This window comes from Triticum dicoccoides, chromosome 2A, assembly GCF_002162155.2.
Source record: "Triticum dicoccoides isolate Atlit2015 ecotype Zavitan chromosome 2A, WEW_v2.0, whole genome shotgun sequence".
In the NCBI taxonomy this organism is placed as follows: Eukaryota; Viridiplantae; Streptophyta; class Magnoliopsida; order Poales; family Poaceae; genus Triticum; species Triticum dicoccoides.
Genome location: NC_041382.1, coordinates 788,345,979 through 788,369,600, shown reverse-complemented (window position 1 = coordinate 788,369,600; position 23,622 = coordinate 788,345,979). Strand labels below are relative to the sequence as shown.

Below are 23,622 nucleotides of genomic sequence, written 5' to 3'. Positions count from 1 at the left end.
GAACGTGTGCTGAACTCGGAGGTACCGTACGTTCGGTACTTGGATCGGTCGGATCGTGAAGATGTACGACTACATCAACCGCGTTGTCATAACGCTTCCGCTTTCGGTCTACGAGGGTACGTGGACACACTCTCCCCTCTCGTTGCTATGCATCACCATGATCTTGCGTGTGCGTAGGAATTTTTTTGAAATTACTACGTTCCCCAACAAGTCTCTCGGACGTGCTCATAGGGGTAGGGTGTGTGTGCGTGCGTTCATATGGATGAGTGTATGCGCGTGTATATGAGCGCTTATGTCTGTACTGATGCTCAAAAAAATATATTTATGTTTCTTACTTAATTGGGACCTCCATCGAATCCACAATCTTCTGATGCGCGCGGTTTAGGTGGATCTGCTGAAAACTGAAGCGGAATCGACAGACACTTGATAATAAAAGAAATTGCCACTTGCATGGGAAGCTTGGCGGAAGGACCCCTCGAAGGATGCACGTTGATGAGTGCAGCTCGTCGGCGGCAAGACCGGCCGGAAGCTTGTCAAGCGTCGTTGAATAATCTATCTATCCTTGTGCACTGTGCAAGACAAGTGCAGCTTGTTTAGCTTCGTTGCAGCTCTTCTGAATTATATAGTCTGAATGGATAAGTAAGGAATCACACGGAGGAGCAGGTGACGGAGCTAGCCCTCGTGGCGCCGATAGTGGTCCTCCACGCCGTTGCACCGGCCAGCCGGAAAGAAATCTATTACTCCCTCCGTTCCAAAATACTTGACTTTCATTTGTTTAAAAATGGATGTATCTATATATTAAAATATGTTTAGATACATCTATATTTTGACAAATGGAAGACATGTATTGTGGAACGGAGGGAGTAGATGGGAAGCGTTCCTACTCTCCGTAGAGAGCCGCGTGGGGTTATATTGATCGAGGTAAGAAGAGCCCTTGCCGTGGTGTACAAGTTGTACCTTATCGCTAGGATACAGGTTGTTACATGAGGATAGAGTTCGTAGTTGTTACGAGGTAGAGGAAGGAGATAAACAGTTGAGATTACATCTCTATTTCTAACATCCTCCTCTAATCTCAACTATCCTACATTAAGATTTTTTTTTGAATTCTTCAAATGGCTTGACTGGCAAAGCTTTGGTAAATCCATCTGTAACTTGATCTCTGGAAGGAATGAATCATATGTCTAACTTCTTTTCTGCAACCCTTTCTCTTACAAAATGAAAGTCAATTTCTATATGCTTGGTTCTGCCATGAAACACTGGGTTTGCAGAAAGATACGTGGCTCCCAAATTGTCACACCACAAACATGACAGACGATGCTGTTTGATTCTCAATTCATTAAGCAACGATTCAACCCAAATGATTCCGGCAGTAGCATTAGCTAGTGACTTATATTCAGCTTCAGTACTTGACCTGGATATTGTGGCTTGTTTCCTAGCACTCCAAGAAATGAGATTGGAATCAAAAAATACTGCAAATCCTCCCGTTGACTTCCTATCATCACTGCATCCTGCCCAGTCAACATCAGAGAATGCACTAACAAGAGTGGAGTAGGAGCGCTTAACTTGAAGGCCCAAACTTACAGTGTATTTTATATACCGCACAATTCTTTTGACAGCTGTCCAATGTACATTAGTAGGTGCATGCAGATATTGACAGACCTTGTTAACAGCAAAGGAAATATCAGGCCTTGTCAGTGTCAAGTACTGTAGGGCTCCTACTACACTTCTGTATTTTGTGATTTCTTCTTCCTTAAGCAGTTCCCCTTCAAAAGCTGAAAGTTTTCTGAAGAAGACAATGGTGTAGGTGAAGGCTTACAGTCTTTCATCCCCATACGAGCTAGAAGTTCAGTGGCATATTTTTCCTGGTTTAGTGCTATACCATCTTGAATCTTCTTTACTTCAATACCCAAGAAGAAGTGTAGATCACCAAGATCTTTCAAAGCAAACTTTGAGCTTAAATCATGCAGAAGGGCATTAGTAGCACTTTGTGAGGAGCTTGCAACTATTATATCATCAACAATACTAGCAAGAATATAGTTATGTTTGCTTTGTTGTAGATAAACAGTGAAGTGTCAGCCTTAGATGCAACAAAACCCAAACACCTTAACTGAGAGCTTAACCTTGAGTACCATGCCCTTGGTGCTTGCTTCAAGCCATAAAGTGCCTTATCAAGCTTGCACACATGATGGGGCACCTGCTTGTTTACATACCCAGGTGGTTGTCTTATGTAAACCTTCTCTTCCAAAACACCATGCAAAAACGCGTTCTTGACATCTAGCTGTCTCAAGCTCCATCCTCTGGACACAGAAATAGCTAACACAAGTCTAATAGTTGCAGCTTTGACAACAGGACTAAAAGTATCTTCATAGTCCAGACCATAGCGCTGTTTGAAACCTTTTGCAACCAAACGAGTTTTATACCTGTCAATGGAGCCATCTGCCTTTCTTTTGATTCTATAAACCCACTTACAGTCAATGATATTTTTACCTCTTTTTTCTGGTACAAGATGCCAAGTCTTGTTCCTCATAAGCGCTGAATATTCTTCATCCATTGCAATTTTCCATTTTGGATCTTCAAGTGCATCTTCTACTCTTGTTGGTTCTCCTGCAATGCACAACATACCATATGGAACGGTACCATCAGTTCGGACTTTTGGATTTCTTATACCTTTTTGCGACCTTGTCATGACACGTGAAGTTGTGACTAGTTGGGGTTGACTTTGATGTGCGCGTGACGGTCATGCTACAGGAGATGGTGCAGATGACTTCTGCACAGAAGATCCCGATGAATCATCATATTTCCTTTCCACAATAGATCCCGAGCCAGACTGTGTGGCCTGATGTGTGTCTGGTCCGCTAGAGCAGGCAGCCGCAGAAGATCCGCTGCTGGTCGCTGATGCAGACGCATGTGGCGGAGATCCCGATGCAGACCCCACCGAATCTGCTGTCGTTGTCGTCTGCCCGTGCGTCGGACGCGGTGCGGGGCGCGGCTCGTCCGCATGCAGTGACGTGGCGCCCGCGGATTGGCGCGGCAGGAGAAATCCACCGGGCGCGCGGTTCGACGCGTATCTGTGCCCCAGATCCGAGGCGATCAGGCGAACAGGAGTTCCAGGAGACTCCAGATTCACCTCGTGCTCCGTGCCGGCTTCGTTTTCTTCTGTTGCATGAAATATTGGCTCATTTTCAGCAAAATTCTGATCATTTTCTTCACCATTTTCTGCATTGTTTTCTGCTGCATGACCTGCATGACCCTGCACACATGGAGGCACAGTCCTACCGATAGGATCATCATCAGTTAGGTTAGTACAATCGTCGCCCCCATGATCAGAGTTTTGGAGATGTGGTGGAAGAAGAAGAATTTCTTGTTTGAGGCGTGCTCCGGCATTAGGATGAAGTGATGCAAAGGGAAAAACTGACTCATCAAAAACTACATCACGAGAGATGTAGACTCGGCCAGTAGAGACATCTAGGCATTTGACTCCTTTGTGAATACGATTGTACCCGAGAAACACACACCTCTTTGAGCGAAAGGAAAGCCTGCGTGTATTATATGGGTGAAGGTTGGGCCAACAAGCACAACCAAATACATGTAGCGGCTTATATTCAGGAGATGTGCCAAAAATACGTGTGATGGGAGTTTCAAATTTTATGACCTTGCTAGGTAGCAAGTTGATGAGGTACGTGGCAGTCAAGAAGGCTTCATCCCAGAATTTTAGTGGCATGCATGAATTGGCTAGTAGAGCTAGTCCTACTTCAACAACATGGCGATGCTTCCGTTCAGCGGAGCCATTCTGTTGATGTTGCATGAGGACATGAAACATGATGTGAAACACCAAGTTCTTGAAAGAAGGATTTTAGTTTTCTGTATTCACCTCCCTAGTCGGTTTGCATGGCAACGATTTTAGTGTTTAATTTGCGCTCAACAAGATTTTGGAAGTTCTTGAAGACTTGAAATACTTCAGAACGTTTCTTGAGGAGGTAGATCCATGTAAACTTGCTATAGTCGTTAATGAAACTAACATAATATGAGTGCCTACCAACGGAAATAGGAGCTGGTCCCCACACATCTGAAAACACAAGTTGCAATGGTGCAGTGGAAATACTAGTAAATATGGGGTATGGCAACTGATGACTTTTAGCTTGTTGACATGGATCACAAATAGACTCAATATTCGACTCATGAGAGTACGGAAGCATATTCTTGCTAAGAACAAATTTAATGATAACTGACGAAGGATGACCTAGTCTACTATGCCACTTTGATGATGAAGGCTTGACTGCAACTAAAGCTTGTTTATTTGATGGTGTTGACGAAGATATGATCGGGTAGAGACCTCCCACACACTTGCCCCTAAGAAGGATTCTCCTCGTGTCCAAGTCCTTTACCAAAAAGAAATATGGATAGAACTCAATGAGAACACGATTATCAAGAGTAAATCTATGAACAGAAAGAAGGTTCTTTGATGTTGTGGGCACATATAAAACTCTGTTAAGATGCAAGTTTTTCATGGGGTTTTTGACAATTGAACTACCAACATGAGTGATTTTCATACCAGAGCCGCTTGCAGTATGGACTTGGTCATGTCCACGATACTTGTCTCTGATCGTCAGCTTGTCGAGCTCCCCTGTGATGTGATTTGTGGCGCCGGTGTCTGCATACCAGTTCGTATCAACGCCGTAGGAGTCGGTGACCATGTTGGCCCCCTTCTCCTTATCTTCATCTTCATCATCATACCTATGCCAACAATCACGAGCACCTTGGATGATGCTTGTAACAGATTTGGCACTCTGGATAGTCCCGTACTTGCTGCTGGCGTTGTTGCTGTGGGCGACCGCGGCCACCTCCGCCGCCCCCGTTTCCACCAGATGGAGCTGGGGAGGAGCGCCTGCCTCGGCCGTGCCCCTTGCTATTGCTGCATCCGTGGCCTCTACTGTAACCGCGTCCACGCCCCCTGTAGGCTAGGTTTGCTGAAGTTTTGGAACCTGCGTCAGGGCCATCGCCGAGCATCTCCACATGCTGATCAAAGGTTGCGATTTGAGCAAACAGACCATCTACCGAGATTTGATTCTTCACTGCTCCGATGGCTGCCACGACAGGATCGTAGTCTCTGTCAAGGCCGGCAAGCACATAGTCAACCATCTCTGGATCCGAGATGGGATGACCTGCCGCTGCGAGCTCATCCCCCAGATTTTTCATCCTGGAGATATAGACACTGCTGGACATGGAGCCCTTCTTTGTGTTGGTGATGGCGATCCGTAGATTGGTGATGCACGGTTGGGATTGCGAGGCGAACAGAGTGGTGATGGCAGTCCAAAGCTCGAACTTCGTCTCCTTGCTTGCAACTTGGGCGAGAATCTCCATTGAAAGAGAGTTCAGGAGATGGCTGAAGACTTGCTGATCCTTCGATATCCACTGTGCGTACAGAGGATTTGGTGCTGCGGCGGTAGTTTTGTCCGCCTGCTGCTGCTGCACCGTCTTTGGTGGCGCTGTATCTGATCCATCCAGGAGGCCGGTGACCTGCGCTCCTCGCAGGCCCGGCATGACCTGTGCCTTCCACAAGATGAAGTTGGTCTTGGTGAGCTTCTCTGATGGGAGAGCACCAAGGTTGAGGGAGATGGTGGATGAGGATGACATGGTGACGATGATCGAGGATGGTGGCGAGGGTAAAGCAAGGAAGGAGGCTGCTGGCTAGATCGATGGGAAGAGGATGACTCTGTATACCATATTAGATGGGAAGCGTTCCTACTCTCCGTAGAGAGCCGCGTGGGGTTATATTGATCGAGGCAAGAAGAGCCCTTGCCGTGGCGTACAAGTTGTACCTGATCGCTAGGATACATGTTGTTACATGAGGATAGAGTTTGTAGTTGTTACGAGGGGGAGGAAGGAGATAAACAGTTGAGTTTACATCTCTATTTCTAACAGGACGTGGCTAGCTTGTACGTGCGACTCGTTAGAAGGTGCTCAGCGGGTTGCAGTGTAGAGGTCGAGACCTACGCCAACAATTGATATCTAGAGCCTTGGTGAGCTTTGGTCCTTCTCCTTTTGGTTGGGTTGCTGATGTGAGTACGGACTACAGTAGAACATAAAAGCCCACATCATAATCTCGATCACTCACAAATTAAGAGGTTTTGTGCACACGCGCAGCCCAGCTCAGCCCAGCCCAACAAAGAGATTAGGTTAGCAGCAAAGACGTGGGAATTCGTTACTAATAGCTTGGCTTCACATGACTCAGAGTGGGCGTTGACCTGCGAAGCTCATGCCCTCTTCCTCCTACACTGTAAATCTGAATCTGTATATATGTATGTACTTGGCATTTGGTTGCAGATTTATTTACCACTAATTGGCAGCTAGAGAGACTGCGCTGTCAAGCAGCAGCTAGAGGGACTGCTGCTGCTAGGAAATATTTTGGGTCGCCGATGTGGAGTTGCATAACTGTTTTGGTTGGCTGTGAGGTTGTTTTATTTTGGTTTTCATCTGTTTTTTAGTACTGCCAAGATCTGAGAGCGCCTAGTGAAATTTGATCTTTATAAAAGCAGGGGCTGGAAGCCTATTCGCCCAAAACTACTGCCAATGCTTACATCTGCGTTGGATGTAAAAAGCTTACATCTGCTTGTTTGTTATGTTAGTACCTTCTACTCGATCTGGCCTAGACGTAATTCTTATTTCGGTTGCAACATGATGCTTGAACTGTACGTGCTATGTTCTGTTATTGTAATAATGATAGTCGAATCTGACCATGAAGTCGTTCCAAACATGGTGTTTTTCCCCCAAGTAACAAATTACGTACTCACTCCTTCCCAATATATAAGGCATTGCACAATTTTGACTATAATTTTCACTTATAGTATGTCTACAGAATTACTATAAAGATATAAGAAATAAAACTATTTTGGAAGGCAAATGCAATGATGCCATTTATGCATGCTAAATCCATAAAATTTTGTATAAATGAGTGGTCAAAGTTGTGCATTAAAGATTGTGCAAACTCAATCATGCCTTATATTTTTGGAAAGACGGAGTAATGAAGTACTCTTTGAAATGCAAAAATGTCTTATATTTAGATACAAAAGAAGTAATATACTACAGAAGTCACTATGCCAATTCATTGGCTACCTTTCTGTTTTCTTTGAGCATATTAACTGGCTACGTGAGTAACCGGGGATTTGGGTCTAGCTAGTAGCTTTGGCACCTAGGCTCATACATACATAATGAGTTTTCTCTTGTTTTTAGTTTATAATTACAAAGTGACCATAAATGGAACGCAAAGCTTGTACTACGCGAAGCGACCTAGAGCAGATGTTAGATGTGGAAACAGCCGAGCCCAAGGCCCTACCATTATTACTCCTAGAGGAAATCACAGACAATTTCTCTGGCGATCGAGAGATTGGAAGAGGAGGGTTTGCAGTGGTTTATAAGGTATATACATTCCAATCTTAATCATGCTTGATTCAAAACCTCAAGCTGGCCATATTATGCTAACACATGTTCCGGGAGCAGGGAATCATTGGTGATAGGGCGGTTGCTATGAAGAGGTTGTCCAACGCTTTTATGGATGAGAAGAGTTTCACCGAGAGGTTCAATGCCTGATGCGGGTAAAGCATAAAAATGTAGTTAGATTTCTAGGATATTGTGCTGACAGACAAGGAAGTATGGCAACATACAATGGTAAACTTGTCATGGCAGATATCCACCAAAGATTGCTTTGCTTCGAGTATATACCTAAAGGGGGTCTTGATAAGTATATCACTGGTATGACTATGCGGCCTCTAACATCATTGTCCATTTTCTCTATATACTAGAAATTATCTAATGTGTCATATAACATTTTGACATCAAGTATGTTGATAACATTTTTTCTCCTATCCCGTTTATAGATGCATATCGTGAGTGGAGAAACTGCTATAAAATTATCAAAGGTATTTGTGAGGGCATCAAGTTCCTTCATGACAATCATATCATTCATTTGGATCTGAAACCCGCCAATATACTACTCGACGATAGCATGGTGCCGAAAAATTACTGATTTTGGCCTCTCTAGATGCTTTGATGAAAATCAAAGCCGGGATATTACCAAAACCATATTAGGAACAATGTAAGCTAGTAAACACCTCTTGTAAGTTTCTCTGTGAGTTGAACCCCACTCTCCTTGTCCACTAATCGGTCAAATATTTTCTATTTTTATATAGGGGATATTTGGCGCCGGAATTTCGTGAAGGGGGTGTAATCGCACCCATTACTGACTTGTATAGTCTTGGTGTTATTATAATAGAAATACTGACCGGGCAGAAAGGGTATCTAGGGACTGGGAATGTAAGAACAATCAACTTCCTTTATTGCTAAGAAGGACCGACCTTAAAATAATTTTCACCGTTTTAATATGCATATTATCACTATTTTTAGCATGGGATGTATAGCAGTGTTATTTGTGGAAGCACACCTAGTAGTGGAAGCATAGTTTTGGCTGCAAAAGAATAGAAACAACAAAATTCTTTTTAAAGAAGTTTTCTTCTTAATATGACGAATCATTTCTGAAAGTGCAATTTACATCGAGATAGACGTGGCTTGAATCTATTGGGACATGGTCTACTTTTTAGAGAATTTGTGTTCTTTGTTTGATGCTTGAACGTATGTGGTCGGTATATGGTATACATATTATTTCCTATATAGAAAGATGTTGTCAATCCATTTCATAGACCATAACCCACCATTGAAATTTTTCAGGTGCTTGAAAGTTGGAGTGATAGGTGGGAGAGATCACAACAAGACAGACTATCCAAACAAATACGAGTATGCTACGAGATAGCTTTAGAGTGCAGAGACTTCAATCCAAAGAAGAGACCTGCTAGCACGCAAGATATAATTGACAGGCTACACGGGTACCACTAGGATACTTGCAATAGAACCATTTGAGTTGACTGAGTATGGATTTTGGTGCTCCATTGAGGACTAGGCTAGGAATCCTGTTTAAGGCTTGTTTTGTTTGGATTTTACTTCTACTTTTGCAGCTTTTTCACTATGGAAAAATAAAAGCCAAAAAAGCTCCTAAATTGATGCTTTTTAGCTTCGGCTTTTCGCTTATACCAGCATATAACAATATTGATTCATAAGTCAAGCCGAAGCAAAAGGACCCTATTTAAGAGCTTTCATGACCTTTTTGTCAAAGTGAAAAGGCTGCAAAAGCAGAAACAAAAGCCCAAACAAATAGGGCCTTAGTCGCATATCCCTGCTATTATTAGTTTTGGACTGTTGTCAATGGAGCAACTTTAAAGTTTTGACCATCAAAATATATGGAAGTAATTAGCAACAAAAACATCAAACTATATTACTAGTTATGTTATGAGATATATTTTCATAATAATCAATTAATTTACATGTATGAAACAACATGCCCGCTTCATTCAAAATATTGAAAAATTAAAGCAAATTGGGCATCTTCAACGTTAACCCAACAATCAACCAAAAAAAAAAGTTGTAGGAGTTCCATATGTAGGAATGCTATATATTATGTCCTCCCTCCATTTCGAAATAATTGTCGTACCACCTTTGAAAATTACTTTGAAGGATATATATTTTGGGTTGCCTAGGGCACATCTAGATGTGCCATAGTTATTGCACATCTAAATGACTCGATTAAACTAAAAAAAAAAAGACAAAAGAAAACGGTCTGTCTAAGACACATCTAGTTATGTCACATCTAAACTGATTTCCATTCTGTTTGTGGTCAATTTTTTTTTGTCCTAGTTTTTTTTATTGCTGCATTATATATTTGTTGAGCTTAGATGTGACATTCTTAATAAATATCTAGATGTGAATTAGACAAACTGAAATGAAAATGCCTGCACGAATCTTTGTGTAAAATCAGTGGCGCGTAACTTAGATGTGCAATAGTTAAAGCACATCTAGGTGTGTTTTAACAAAACTGGTATACTTTTACTTTTCTTGTTGTCCTCTTTGCTTTGCTTAGTATGTTACTCCACTATTTATTTTATTGTAAAAAATAAAAATAAAAGACTAATTCATGCGCATGCATCCGCTCTCAGACAGGGGAGGCTGCCTCTTGTACCTCAGGGATGGCGGCGTCCGAATCCAAGGGGAAGAGCAAAGACGTGTTCCGCTCCGTGTCTGCCTCCTCTGAACCTAGCCTCTCCTCGGGGATCGGCGTACAGTCTGGTTGAGACGAAGCCTCTGCTCGGCGCGCGCGGCGCGGCAATGGCGACGAGGGTATCGTCGATGTATGACATGGTGGAGCGGATGCAGTACCTGTACGTGAGCGTCGTCAAGGCGTGCGACCTGGACATCACCGGCGCGATGGACGCGTACGTGGAGGTGAAGGTAGGCGAAGGAGGCAAACCCAGTAGTGATGAAGTTGGCCTTCTCCTTCGTCCACCTGAGTTCCAACGACGTGGAGGTCATCGTCAAGGCCAAGGCCAAGGCCACGCTCCGCGACGAAATAGTCGGCCGCGTCGTCTTCGACAGCAAGATCCACGCCAAGGACAAGTCGGTGGATGAGCGGACTGAAGGAGTCGGCACCCATGGCGTTCGAAAGCAAGATCCACCTGAGGATGAGCCTGGAGCTGGCGTACCACGTGCCAATGGAGTCAACGTACTATAGCGGCGACCTGCAGCCGGCGGCGGAGAAGTTCCGAAAGAGCGCCATCGGCGTGCTGGAGGTGGGCATCCTTGGCGCACGTGACCTGGGCGACAACAAGTACCCCTACTGCGTGGCCAAGTACGGCGTCAAGTGGGTGCGCACGCGCACGTTGCTCCTCCGCACGGTGGGGCCAATGTGGAACGAGCCGTACACCTGGGAGGTGTTCGACCTCAACACCATCATCACCGTCGTCGTCTTCAAAAACAACCACCTCTCCGGCCATGGCAACGGATCAACCAGCAAGGACCAGCCGATCGGCAAGGTGCGCATCCGGCTCGCGACACTAGAAAGCCACCGCGTGTACACGCATTACTACCCGCTCATGGCGCTGAGCCCGAGCGGACTGAAGAAAACCGGGGAGCTCCACCTCGCCGTCCGGTTCACCTGCACGGCGTGGGCAAGCATGCTGGCGCAGTACGGGTGGCCATTGCTGCCCGAGATGCACTACACGAGCCCTATCTCCGTGCTGAAGCTGGACTACCTCCGGTTGCAGGCGGTGCAAGTGGTGGCAAAAAGGCTCGGCAGGGCGGACGAGCTGGACGAAGAGTTTGACACGTTCCCGACATCCAAGCCGGATGACATCGTGAGGCTGAGATACGAGCGGATCCAGAGTTTGGCTGGGATGGTGCAGACGGTGTTCGGAGACCTAGCTGCGCAGGGGGAGCGTGCGCAGTCGCTGCTCCGCTGGCGCGACCCGAGGTTGACGCCCGTCTTCATGGCCCTCTCGCTGGTGATGTCCGTCGTATTGTACCTGACTCCGGTACGGATGTTGACCATGGGGATGGGGCTCTACTTCCTCCGGCCGCCGTGGTTCCGAGGCAGGACCAACCTGCTCTTCAACTTGTTCAGTCGTCTGCCCTCCATGGAAGACGAGATGCTATAAGGTTGATGCATGCAACATTATTTTTTCTTCTCTTAACTACTCATGCTATAGTACTCCTCCCCCCGTCACAAAATACTTGTCGAAGAAATGAATATATAAGTATTATCGAAGCGGAGGGAGTATTATGCAGTATTTTATTTATGTATATATGACTTTCTCTCTGTTTAGATCTGTTTTTCTAGGATGATTCTTTTGCAAGGCACTTTCCTATGGAATATCACGCAGGATACTTGCCAATATCTATATTTAAATTGGTAGCCCCCACTAACTATTTCTTCCAACATGCAAGCATATGCCACATCATTGCTCAACAACATGAGAAAAAGCTCACCCCCACTGCCATATGTCTCTCAACATGCAAGCGGTGTCACTTCATCATAAAATGCATGGGAAAAGGACTCATCTCAACATGCAAACATACATGACAACTTCCACTTTATTATGTCATATATATTTAATAAAAAATACAACTATATAGTGATCAAACATGAGCATTTTCATTCTAGTATGTTATATATATATATATATATATATATATATATATATATATATATATATATTTAATAAACATTTTACAACTATATAGTGATCAAACATAAGAAATTGTATGTATTTTTTAGTTTTAACTTTTTATATTATTACTTGAAATATTCATGTTTCATACAATGAATCACATTGAGTTATGTTGCAAAATATCCCCGCAACAACGTGCAGGGTATCAAATGATGACGAACTTGCATCGATCTCAAATTTATTACAAAATCCATTTTTTTGTGTAACGTCCTATGCAGAGACCAGACATGTTCTATGCTATTTTACCAGAGAGAGAGAGTAACTAGCAGGAGTGATTTAGCTAGTTTCATGCTGCTCTTAATTAGTACTTGTCCTTTCATGTCCGTGTTCTTCGTTCTGAACTTAAGTGATTTGCTTTTGTGGTGTTATATATGAACGCTTATAATATCATGACAATCATGTTGAACTCGATGATATTTTTGCTTCTGGTACAAGTGAATGTTTCTTCTTTAAGCTAGTAGCTAGTGCTGGTGGTGATCAGCTAGTTAATTATTATATCATTTAATGAAAGAAACCGCAGATCACTGTAGTTGATCAAGTATAATATATATGGATATGACATATACTTGATCACTTTGCTAGCTAGCTAGCTAGCTAGAGATATATCCATCCAGTCGAAACTAATCCGCGGTATTTTCACCTAATGATTTAACAACTCATTATAATGTAAAACAATCGCTAAATTAATTGAAAACACAAAATTAAAGAAATTTTTTAAAAAAAAACACCCAAACATTTAGTACCGGTTGGTGTTACCAACCGGTACTAATGCCCTACACGCAAACGGGCCTGGCTCGTGCCACGTGGTGGCACTTTAGCGTCGGTTCGTGACGAACCAGTACTAAAGGGAGGGGACCTTTAGTCCCCACTCTTTAATGCCGGTTGAAGAACCGGCACTAAAGCCCGTCACGAACCGGCACTAAAGGCCGGTTCTGTACTAGTGCCCCTATCCAAGTCCTTTGCTCATGTGATTGCAAATGGCGGACAAGGGATCACAACAAGGGGCGCCGCGGGGGGCACTGCACTGCACACCCTATTGAGTCAAATAAAGCACACTAGCTATGCTGCAAACTGCAATTCCCTCTGAAAGTCCAGCTTTCAACCAGCCATCAGACAACCTGAACAGGGCATTGTAGTAGATCTTCAGAGTCTCCTCTCCCTCCCCGTACCCCCCGCGCCGCCCCCCCGAGCGGGGCGACCGGGCCGGCCCTCCCTCCCCTCGCCGCCCAGCCCCCACCTCCCACCCCTCCTCCCGCCGCTGCTGACGGCTGACGCGGCCGGGAGTTGCCCGCACGGCGCCGTGGTGAGGCTGGCGGTGGCGGCCCTCTTCCTCTCCCCCTCGCGGTTTCCGGCGACGGTACACCTTGGTGGGCGGTGCTCTAGTGTAGATCGGGCGCAGATACGACGGCGACAAGGCCCTTTGGCGGCGGGGGTTGGCCGGCGGAGCCCTGCAGGCCCAGATCTAGGCCCTTTTGGGCCTGATCTGGGTCAGGGCAGGTTGGTCTGGCCTCCGGCGGGTCTCCTCCAATTGGGCTAGCAGGATGCGGTCGTTGGGATCGGCGGTTCTGCGTTGCGTCGGCTGCAGCACGGCAGCTGGAGCTTAACGGGCCCGATCTGGGCCCGACGGGGCAGGGGGTCCGACGTACTCTCGCACCTGCGTCCTGTCTGCTACGGCTTGTGCCAGTGGAGGTTGTCCCCTCCCACGTGGCTGTGGTGCTCCCGGTCCCTATCGGTGGTGGTCCCGTTTGGTTCGGCCGGCCTCGCAGCGTCTGCGGTGGAGAGACGACGGTGGTGTCCTCGTGACTGTGGTGGTGCAGGTTGGTGGGCGGTTGGCGTGGTGGAGCCGCCGGTTGGTCCTGGGTTGTGGGTATGAGGGGTAGGGCGAAATCCCTCTCGGGTCCGATCGGCACCGACGCGGTGATGCCTGCGCGTGCCATCAACCTTCTTGAAGGGCGTCGGGAGTACCTCTCGCCCGCCCCAGATAATGAAGGATAGCTATTGACTTATTGGGGAACCTTCCCTCCGTGTACCGGGAGAAATCCTAGGATTCGTCCGGGCAGCAGCGTCGTCATCATCGCAGTCCTTCTTGAAGGTGTTGCTTGGTTCGCGGCGACTCGATGGCATTGGAGCGTGGTGGATGTTTCCGGTGGGCGCAACACTTGCGGGATGCTTCAGCTTTCTTTCATCCGGTGCTGCCGGCATATCTTTCTCTTGCTTTTCTCTTGTTTTTCTTTTGGGCTTGATTGTGTTGTTTGCCCCCGCGATGAACTTCTGGCTGTATCGGGTGGTTGCTATATTCATATAGTGGGGCACAAGCCTATTTCGGCAACTCTGTGGCAGTCAGAAATAGTCATCCAAGGCGCCCGCTCCCGTGCAAGATGTTCTTTACTTCTGAAACCTGAAACCTGAGCTAATTTCGGCAACTCTGTGGCACGAGCTAATCTATTCTTTACTTCTGAAACCTGAAACCATATGTCTGCTTCCTCATTGTTCATAGTAGTACAAGGTAAGATTGTTTCCTTTTTTTTTCCTCCCAGGCACGTGCCAATTTATTACGAGAAAGCATCGAGACAGTGACGCATGTCTTTATACAAGCAAAGAACCAGAGAGAAAGGGGAAACCAGGAATGAAAAAGACCAACCCTAAAAAAAAAAGGAATGCAAAAGATCACATGCACAAACCACAGAACAAGACGGAAAGATCATGATAGTCAGATACAGAGGTCATGCATGGCAGGTGAACAGGGTTACGATGCACCAAAACACACAACTGCATACATAGTGTAAATGGCACTGGTGGTCCGAGAACTTGCATTGCAGGTGCACTTAAGTCACGGTACTTGCAAACCGGAAAAATCCGTCATATAACTCGTATTGCGGGTGCAGATAGGTCACATATGCCATCTGAACCGGCCAGCTATCCTATTTTCGAGAAAAACCCATCATAGAACTTGCGTTGCGGGTGCAGATAGGTCACATTTCTAATTTTTCGTTCCTAGACATTTTTTTTAAAGTCACGAATCACAAATATTTTTCATGAATATTTTTAAATTTATCATTTGAGAACATTTTTTTAAAGTCGCGAATCACAAATATATATTTAAAATGTTCACAACTTAAAAAAATGTTCATAAATCACAAATATTTTTCAAATTTATCATTCGCGGACATTTATTAAAATTAGTGAACAAATAATTTTCAAATTAATCGTTCATGAACATTTTCAAATTTATTGTTCGCAAACATTTTCAAAATTTTCATTCGTGGACATTTATTAAAAGTTGCGAATCACAAATATTTTTAAAAATTATTTTTTAATTTATCGCTTGCAAACGTTTTTTACAGTGGCGAATCATAATTTTTTTTAAATGTTCAACACTTATAAAAAATGTTCGCGAATCACAAATATTTTCCAAATTTATCATTCTCGAACTTTTTTTAAAGTCGTGATCAAATAGTTTTCAAGTTAATCATTCATGAACATTTTCAACTTTATCGTTCGCAAGCATTTTCAAATTTTTTGTTCGTGGACATTTTTTTAAAGTCACAAATCACAAATATTTTTAATAAATAGTTTTTAATTTATCATTCGCGAACTTTTTTTAAAGTTGTGAATCACAAATTTTTAAATGTTCACAACTTTAAAAACATGTTTGTGAATCATAAATATTTTTCAAATTTATTGTTCTCGACCATTTTTTAAAGTCGTGAACAAATAGTTTTCAAATTAATCATTAATGAACATTTTTAAATTTATCATTCGAAAATATTTTCAAATTTTTCGTTCCTGGACATTTTTTTAAAGTCACGAATGACAAATATTTTTAATAAATATTTTTTATTTTATTGTTCGTGAACATTTTTTAAAGTCGCTGATCACAAATATATTTTTTTAAACGTTCGTGAACATTTTTTTAAAGTCGTGAACAAGTATTTTTAAATTTATCATTCACAAACATTTGTTTAAGTTCACGAATCACATATATTTTTAAAGTCGTGAACAAATTTATCGCTCTTGACCGTTAGAGGGTGAAAACCGGGCAGCTGGCCGGTTCAGATGACCTGGGTGACCTATCCGCACCTGTAATGCAAGTTCTATGACGGATTTTTCCGGTTTGCAAGTACCGTGACTTAAGTGCACCCGCAGCGCAAGTTCTCGGACCGCCAATGCCATTATATACAACATGGCGTCGTTTTATTGGTTACAGAAAATTTACTACGATTGTAGTACTAAGTAGAAACTCATAGTTTTCAGCAAAAATATGGGACGGGAAACAATTGATGGAATAAAACTGCACAACTGAAGAAGCAGGCACGCATGGAGAGATAGAAAGAGACAGCGAGACCAAGATATGCAGTAAACATCACAATTTCCTTTCATTCATCGTGGCCGACAATTTAAGTCTCGTTGTCCACGGGTCTTCCAACTTTCAGTTTCCTTCCATGCAGCTACCGGTTCCTCCGTGCTCGCCTGTCATTTCTTCACCTGTATCTACAAGTAGCAAGTTTGGTCACATGTACGTAATTCTGAAAGCATCACAAATTTCTTTCGGAAAATCCTAACATATCAGGGTTAAGTACAGACTAAACACTGGAACTAACAAGCAGAAACAAGACATACAATATGTGTAGGTGTCATAAACAACTGTATCATACTTTAATGATGATGATTTAAATAGGATAGTTACTGCATAATACACGAGTTCTTTCCCGTATATAGGGACTTCCAAACAAAAGAGAAGTCAAAGCTGGATGGGATACAGTGTTAGCAAAAATACCTTACGTAGCATCCCCGGATCATCTTCACTTCCTTCAACTTTGGACAACTGTATATAGTCACCTTCTTTATTTTTGCAATTGCCTTTCTTCCACCAATTGAAACTAGGTTTGGAAAATCCTCGATGTTCAATTCCTCGAGTGATGCAAGAGTAGTGCGCCAAATATTGCTTGGGATGGATGTTATACTTTTGCACCCACTAATGCGCAGTGAGACGAGGGATGTGAGGTTCTCTAGGCAACTGGGAACACATGGAGAGGTATCCCCACATTTCTGTAAGCTGAGACTTTGGAGAGACGATGGCAGCACCAAGCCCATTTGCCAGTTCAGACTTTCGCAATCCCAAACCTTGAGATGTTTCAGATAAGGAAAACTCACAAACCTTTCAACTGGCAGGGACACTAATTTGGGACAAGAATAGATGTCAATTTTCTGAATAGCAGGTAGTTCTTGTGTTAGGAGGCCATCAAGAGTTGACAAGCTATCACAAAGTGCAACTAATAGGACATTAAGGGACGACAATGATGTAATACTGTCTCCAATAGATGTAAGAGATTTTGACTGAATTTGCAACTTCTGTAGAGCTGGGAGATTCCACACTTGTAGTTGGATGGACGTGACAAAATCACATCCGAAAACAAAGTTGGTGAGAGAGCAACAGTCAATATTGCAAAGGAGACCAGCACTACTCAGTTGTAGCTTCTTAAGGGACGGTAAAAACAATCTCTGGAGGCGGATATTTGGACAATTGCACACGTCCAGTTCTTCAAGGAAATTAAGTTCCCCAAACTCTTCAATTGGTAGAGATTCTAACATCTGGCAACTTTCAATTCTTATTTTCCTGATGGCTGGTACATAGTCTGGATGCAGAACGCCTAACATATTTGAACACCCAGATATCGTTACGTTTGCCAGGGATAGGAAAATACCAACTGCAGGTGTCCCATTTACGCTTATGCTCTGTGAGATCATGGCAGAAGAACAATCAACAAAACTGAGTGATTTCAAGCTTGGCATGTTTTGTGGCTGAAACCAGCTTGGGAGCGAGACACCATGATAATTCTCAAGGATCAGAGACTTGAGACTGATATGAGGTTGCAGAATTTCAAGCACTTCTTTATGATGGATGGACTGAGACTCAGGGGAGCCTACAAACGAATGCATCCTCAGTTTCAACTCGTCAAGATACATCTTATTCTTCAATTCAACTTCTACTGTATGATCATTACTTAGGCTGCCAACATTATATATCTCCAAGTGTCCACGAAATTGGTTCAGATTCTTCATTAACCTAATTTCGCGTCCCTCTGCCTCAGCATCAAGTCTCATGCACAGCCCAGCATAATATGAAAATCCATGTGAACTGAAGCTCTGTAAATTGACCAACTTACCGAAGTCATTGGGCAAGCTTTCTAGAATGCATTCCCCAACATAAAAAAACGTCAGATAATATAGCCAACACAAAGTTAAAGGAATCCTCTTCAAAGGACAAGATCTGTAGATTTTAAGGTACCGAAGATGCTTCCAATTGCCGATACTATCTGGAAACTCATTTGTGAAGGGACAAGAAATCACACGCATGCACAAAAGTTTAGTACACCATTGGTCCATTATAAAGCTTGTTTTTCCCTCTAAATCCTTCTTGCAAATTAGGGTACGCAGCTTTGTGTACTTGCATAGTCTCAACAAGCTGGAATCGTCAAAGTCACTGCTAGGGAGTACGTATAGATGACGGACATTCTGGGGAACTTTATCAAAGTCACTCTCGTTTCTTAAGATGAAGCAGTCGTGCTCTGAAACTTGTTGTGCCATGTCATGCAGCAAGTCATGGATTACGTATCCACCACTAACTTTTCCAAAGAAGGACCGTGCTACAAGGTCTTCAAAATACTGACAACCAATATCTTGAATTGGAACACCACCTTGAGGCTCTACAAAGCCTTCTGCTACCCAAATTTCAGCTAAGTGTTGCTTCTGGAATATGTAATCTTTAGGGTACACAGCACAGAATCTGAAGCATTGCTTCAAATAAAATGGTAAGTACATATAGCTCAACCGAAGGGCGGGCAAAATCTCAGTCTCCTTTTGTTTTAACTGCCACAATTCACTCTCAAGTATAAAATTCCAATGTGATTCTTGAAGGTCCATGCTTAACATGCGTCCCAGAGTTTTGGCAGCCAAAGGAGAGCCCTTCAGTTTAGGAAGTATTCTTCTACCAATGCATTCTAACTCAGGATAATTCTCAGAACTCTGAGATCCAAACACATAGGACTTAAAGAAATTCCAGAATATGTCATCCTTTAGACCTTCTAATATGAAGGGCTCCAGTGTGCGCACTACCTCAGTAACCTTTGAACATCTAGTGGTGACCAACATCGCACTTCCCTCTTGGACACTTCTAAAAGGTGCACAAAACCTCTTCCAACATTGCCCATTTTCCTTCAAGGCATCATCCCAGATGTCATCAAGGACTACCAATAACCTTTTATCTTTCACATGATTAAAAAGAGCACGCTGAAGACAATCCAAGTTATCACTTGTTACCTCCTTTTCAGTACAAGATTGTATGGCCTCTTTAGTTAACCTCTTCACATCGAAGTCATCTGACACACAAATCCAGATTATCGGTTCAAAGTATGACTCCACTCGCTTGTTACTGCAGATATGTTGGGCCAAAGTAGTCTTTCCAACACCACCAATTCCAACTATAGGCAAAACAGGAAGACTCAATATTCTTGACTTACTAACTTGGTTCCTTGCTGATGCGCTTGTTGATGGATTTTCTGAAATAGCCATGAGCCTGCGTCTTAAATTTGTAGGTACCTTGAGAAGTCCCAATACCTGCTTCATCTCATTGTTACGACCAAACAGTTTTGCTTCATTTGGCATAGAAGTGGTCTCTGGCCTGACTAATTTGTCAAAGTGTGGTGTAACTCCACGAAGCCCCATATTGTCCAGTTGACTTGAAAGATGATTCAACCTCAATTGGACATCATTCAGTTTGTTGAAGCTGCCTTGGATGATGGTATCCAAGAAGTCAATGAAAGGAGATTGGCTTGCATTGCCCTCCACTTGCAACTTCATCTCATACCATCTGAACTCATCAATAAGGTCATCGGCCTCAGACACTGCATCCTTGAGACTCGGAAGGAGCTTGGCCACATAGTGTTCATGGCTTCTCCACTCTGCTTTATTAATGAGGTCATACATTGCAGGCAGGGTATCCTTGAGAAGTTGTAGGCCACTCTCCAACTTTAATACACTGTCCTGGAGACTTTGCTCCTGTGAGCCACTCCATTTAGAGTTTATAGATGAAATGGCAGATTTGGCCCACTGAAACAAAGTGACGCAGTCATTAATGGCACTAACAATCCCAATGGCCAACAAGCTCATGGTGGCTGCAGTCTGGACAGCTACTTTTGTCCTGCAATCAAATAAGACGCAATTAGCATTATGGAAGTAAATTTTGCAGTCAAAGTGTAAATCAAGACGACTATTCATATACAATAACTTGACTATTGTAGTACTTATTTTCTACAGATATGTTTCACCGAAAATTGCCATCAAATGTCAGCAAGTTAGAGAAAGATTGTTTAGTAAAAATATATTTATAAAGTGTTGATATGTCTTTGCAATTTAGTAACAACTATGTTCTACTTTACTGTAAATCATGGACGGTTTACTCAATATATATGTTGTGAAATATACACTTTGATGTTCAAGTGAGATTTATTCATATATGGAACTAGATAAAGAGCCTGAGGCGGAACATGTTGGAGTTGAAACATTAAAGATATGTCCCTCCTTTTATGAATTTCTGTAACCCTGGAAGCGGTACATGAAAAAACCAAATTATTTTCTCTGCTTTTTCTGCATCTTTGTAACAGAGGGCTCTGCTTGTCTCTTTCTCAGCTTTGAAAAAATTTCCCCTCAATTTTTAATTCAAGAAAAATGGCTGGTTCTAAGCTAAAATATTTTGCTGGGTTGTAATTTTAACAACACAGAAAAAAAGGTATAATGGTCACCAAATGAGCTTCATATGTGGAAAGATATCAAGCTGTGCTCACCTGGAACGATGCTGCTTGTCATGGACAAGCGCTGGCTTTCAAACGCGCAGGAGGAGCAGGAGAGAATTGAACCTAATAATGTTGGATGGATTGATGAAGGGTAGCCTACCAATCTACAGGAGTAAACTCTCACACCTTCTGGGGACCTTCCAGGAAGAACCAACCATGGACCCAGGTGAGCTCACAGCTTTGTTCGCATAGATGAAATGGCAGATTTGGTCGACTGAAACAAGCTGACACATTCACTGATGGCACCAATGACCCCAATGGTAGATAAGTTCATGGCGGTTAGAGTTTGGACATCGTCCTGTGAGCAAGCATTGGAGCAATTAGCATTATAGATGCAACTGGAGTTTTGGAAGTAAATTTGCAGTCAGAGTACACTATGTTTCCACCAAAAGTTGGCATGAAATCAGTTTGAATGGTTACTTAAGCAATCAGCGAGTTAGACGAACTTTATGAATGAATAGCCATGAAGTGAAAATAAAGCTAAAAAGTTTCAATTTCAATATGGCTTTGCAATTACTAAAATGGTACTTTACTTTTGAGTAGAAATCATGCACGCGTTACTTTACTCAATATATATGTCGTGAAATATACACTGGGATATTCAGTCGAGATTTATTCACATATGGAACTGAACTGAGAGAAAAATGATGCAGTTGAAACATGAAAGAGATGTCCCTCTTTTTATTAATTTAGACGAGTCTGGAAGCAGTACATGAAAAGACCAAATCATATTCACCACCTAGCTACTTCACATCCTCATAACAGAGTGTTCTGTCCCGCTTCCTCTCTGCTCTAGTTCTGTCTTCCTCAGCTTTGCTGAATTTCCCCCGATCTTTCTCTTCAAAAAAGAAGGCTTGCTGTAAGCTAAAATAGCTCGCTGGATTCTACTCTTATCAACACACAGAAACCAAAACAAAAAATGGTGCGTGGAACCCAGTAGAAGAAAGCAAAAGGTTCAAGAGGGGGCTGCTCACCTGGATCGGTGCTGCTTGGCGTGGAGGAGCGCTCACTGTCAAATGCACAGGAGGAGGAGCAGGAGGAGGGGAGAAATGTAGGTAACAATCTTGGATAAGAGTGAGGGAGGGGAGCCTAACAAGCTACAGTGAGTCAACCCTCACAGCTTCTCGGAAGCTTCTAGGAAGAAGCAACCATGGTCCCGGGTGAGTTCCCAGCTTTGTCCGCTTGCCGTTGTACCGAGGTGTAAAGCTATGATACCAACATATCTTAAATTCATGATGCTACCTGCTCCTTGCTGTTATGCTAAACTCCTGATGCTACCTGCTCCTTGTTGCATACAAAAATGATGATGCCGCCTGCTCTTAAATCATATGTTTTTTTTTTGAGGAATTGGCAGATTGTGCTGCCCATATATTAAGAACGAGGGAAGAAAGTGCTACAAAGGTTGCATTTCAGACCAGGTTTTAAGGTGACCTCCACCATGAAAAGGGAAATTACATTAATCTGGTTCCGGTTATGGGTTGTTCTCAACATCGAGAGCCAATGAGTAGAGAGGGCAGGCTGTAGAATGTCCTGTTTGATAAGTTGTAGAATAGCAGACTCTTGTAGAGACTTGTGATCGAAGACCCGGCGATTCCTCTCCTTCCATATGTTCCACGCGGTGTAGATGGCTGCACTTTTCGCCTTCTTGCCCAGGCTGGAGGCGAAATCATTCCACCAAGTAGTGATGGAGGATGCTTGCTGGGCCGCAGCAAAAAGGGATGGGGTTCCCAGCTCAGTAGCCACAAGGAACCAGACGGCTCGGGCAAAGGGGCATTGGAGGATAAGGTGAAGGGGTGTCTCATCCTGTTGGTCGCTGAGGTTGCATTTTTCAGAGTGCGGAATTCCCCTTGTCTCCAGATTGTTATTGGTGAGAATTCTACCTCGCAGCCAGACCCACATGAAGAAGAGGCATTTGGGCTCAATCTTGGCCGACCAGAGCTTGTCAAAGTGCATGGTGGTGAAGGAACCAGCGAACTGGCAATTGTAGGCAGTGGCGGCTGAGCCTTAGTGTCACTGTCTATAGCATTAACGAATAGATGAAGCGAGCCGAATACCGACATCCTTGACGACGCATATACTGTGTGAAAGCAGAAAACCAAATACTCCCAGCAGCACGCCAAGCAACAGTTAAGTCACGTAACATGCAAACACGATTCCTAGCCGGACTAATCGACTTATCTAGAAACTAATTAACCTACTAGGCATTGTATGGATTATTCCAACATGGAGATTGCTGCGTAAAGAAGACGGAGATCGGGAAGAAGCTTGCTGGATCGTGGCAAAGACCTGTACTTTGGGTCAGTAAATGACCCTAGGTGCGTCGGCGGCGTAAGATCGGGGGAGGAAGAAAATTGCTAGAGAGGTGTTTTTTTTCCTGCAAAGAGAAAAAGATGTGTGGTTTTTTGGCATCCCGTGAAAGATTTACTCCAGAGGCTTGGACGTGTGACAATGGGCAAGGGCTCCTAAGGATATATTAATACAGAGATTGTACGGATAGTTAGCATTGTTTCTAACAATTAACGTCGAGCATCGAATGGTGCATCCAAGTAATCAATACAAGAGAATTAACTTGGAGCCTTGAGTGATGCATCCAATTACAAAATATAAGATAGGACCGTGCAATATATATGTCCTGGATTGCAGATACAATGTGGATTGACATG

General features: G+C 43.5%; 1 protein-coding gene and 2 pseudogenes across 2 annotated transcripts; 2 read left to right on the top strand and 1 right to left on the bottom strand.

Moving 5' to 3' along the window:
• Positions 1-7,254: 7,254 nt before the first annotated feature.
• LOC119358516 lies at positions 7,255-8,886 on the top strand (annotated as a pseudogene).
• A 1,184-nt stretch (positions 8,887-10,070) lies between these two features.
• Positions 10,071-11,534, top strand: LOC119358515 (annotated as a pseudogene).
• A 4,705-nt stretch (positions 11,535-16,239) lies between these two features.
• On the bottom strand, positions 16,240-22,010 carry LOC119357349 (putative disease resistance protein RGA4). Of its 2 annotated transcripts, XM_037624344.1 has the most exons (5): positions 21,934-22,010; positions 21,699-21,797; positions 20,951-21,257; positions 16,885-20,307; positions 16,240-16,598 (listed from the first exon to the last, which is right to left on the bottom strand). In XM_037624344.1, the coding sequence occupies exons 4-5, from the start codon at positions 20,274-20,276 to the stop codon at positions 16,589-16,591; spliced, it is 3,402 nt and encodes a 1,133-aa protein (XP_037480241.1). In that variant the 5' UTR covers positions 20,277-20,307; positions 20,951-21,257; positions 21,699-21,797; positions 21,934-22,010; the 3' UTR covers positions 16,240-16,588. The 2 variants fall into 2 exon arrangements, with proteins under 2 accessions (XP_037480241.1, XP_037480242.1); XM_037624345.1 differs by lacking the exon at positions 21,699-21,797 and having other exon boundaries at positions 21,934-21,988.
• Positions 22,011-23,622: the final 1,612 nt, after the last annotated feature.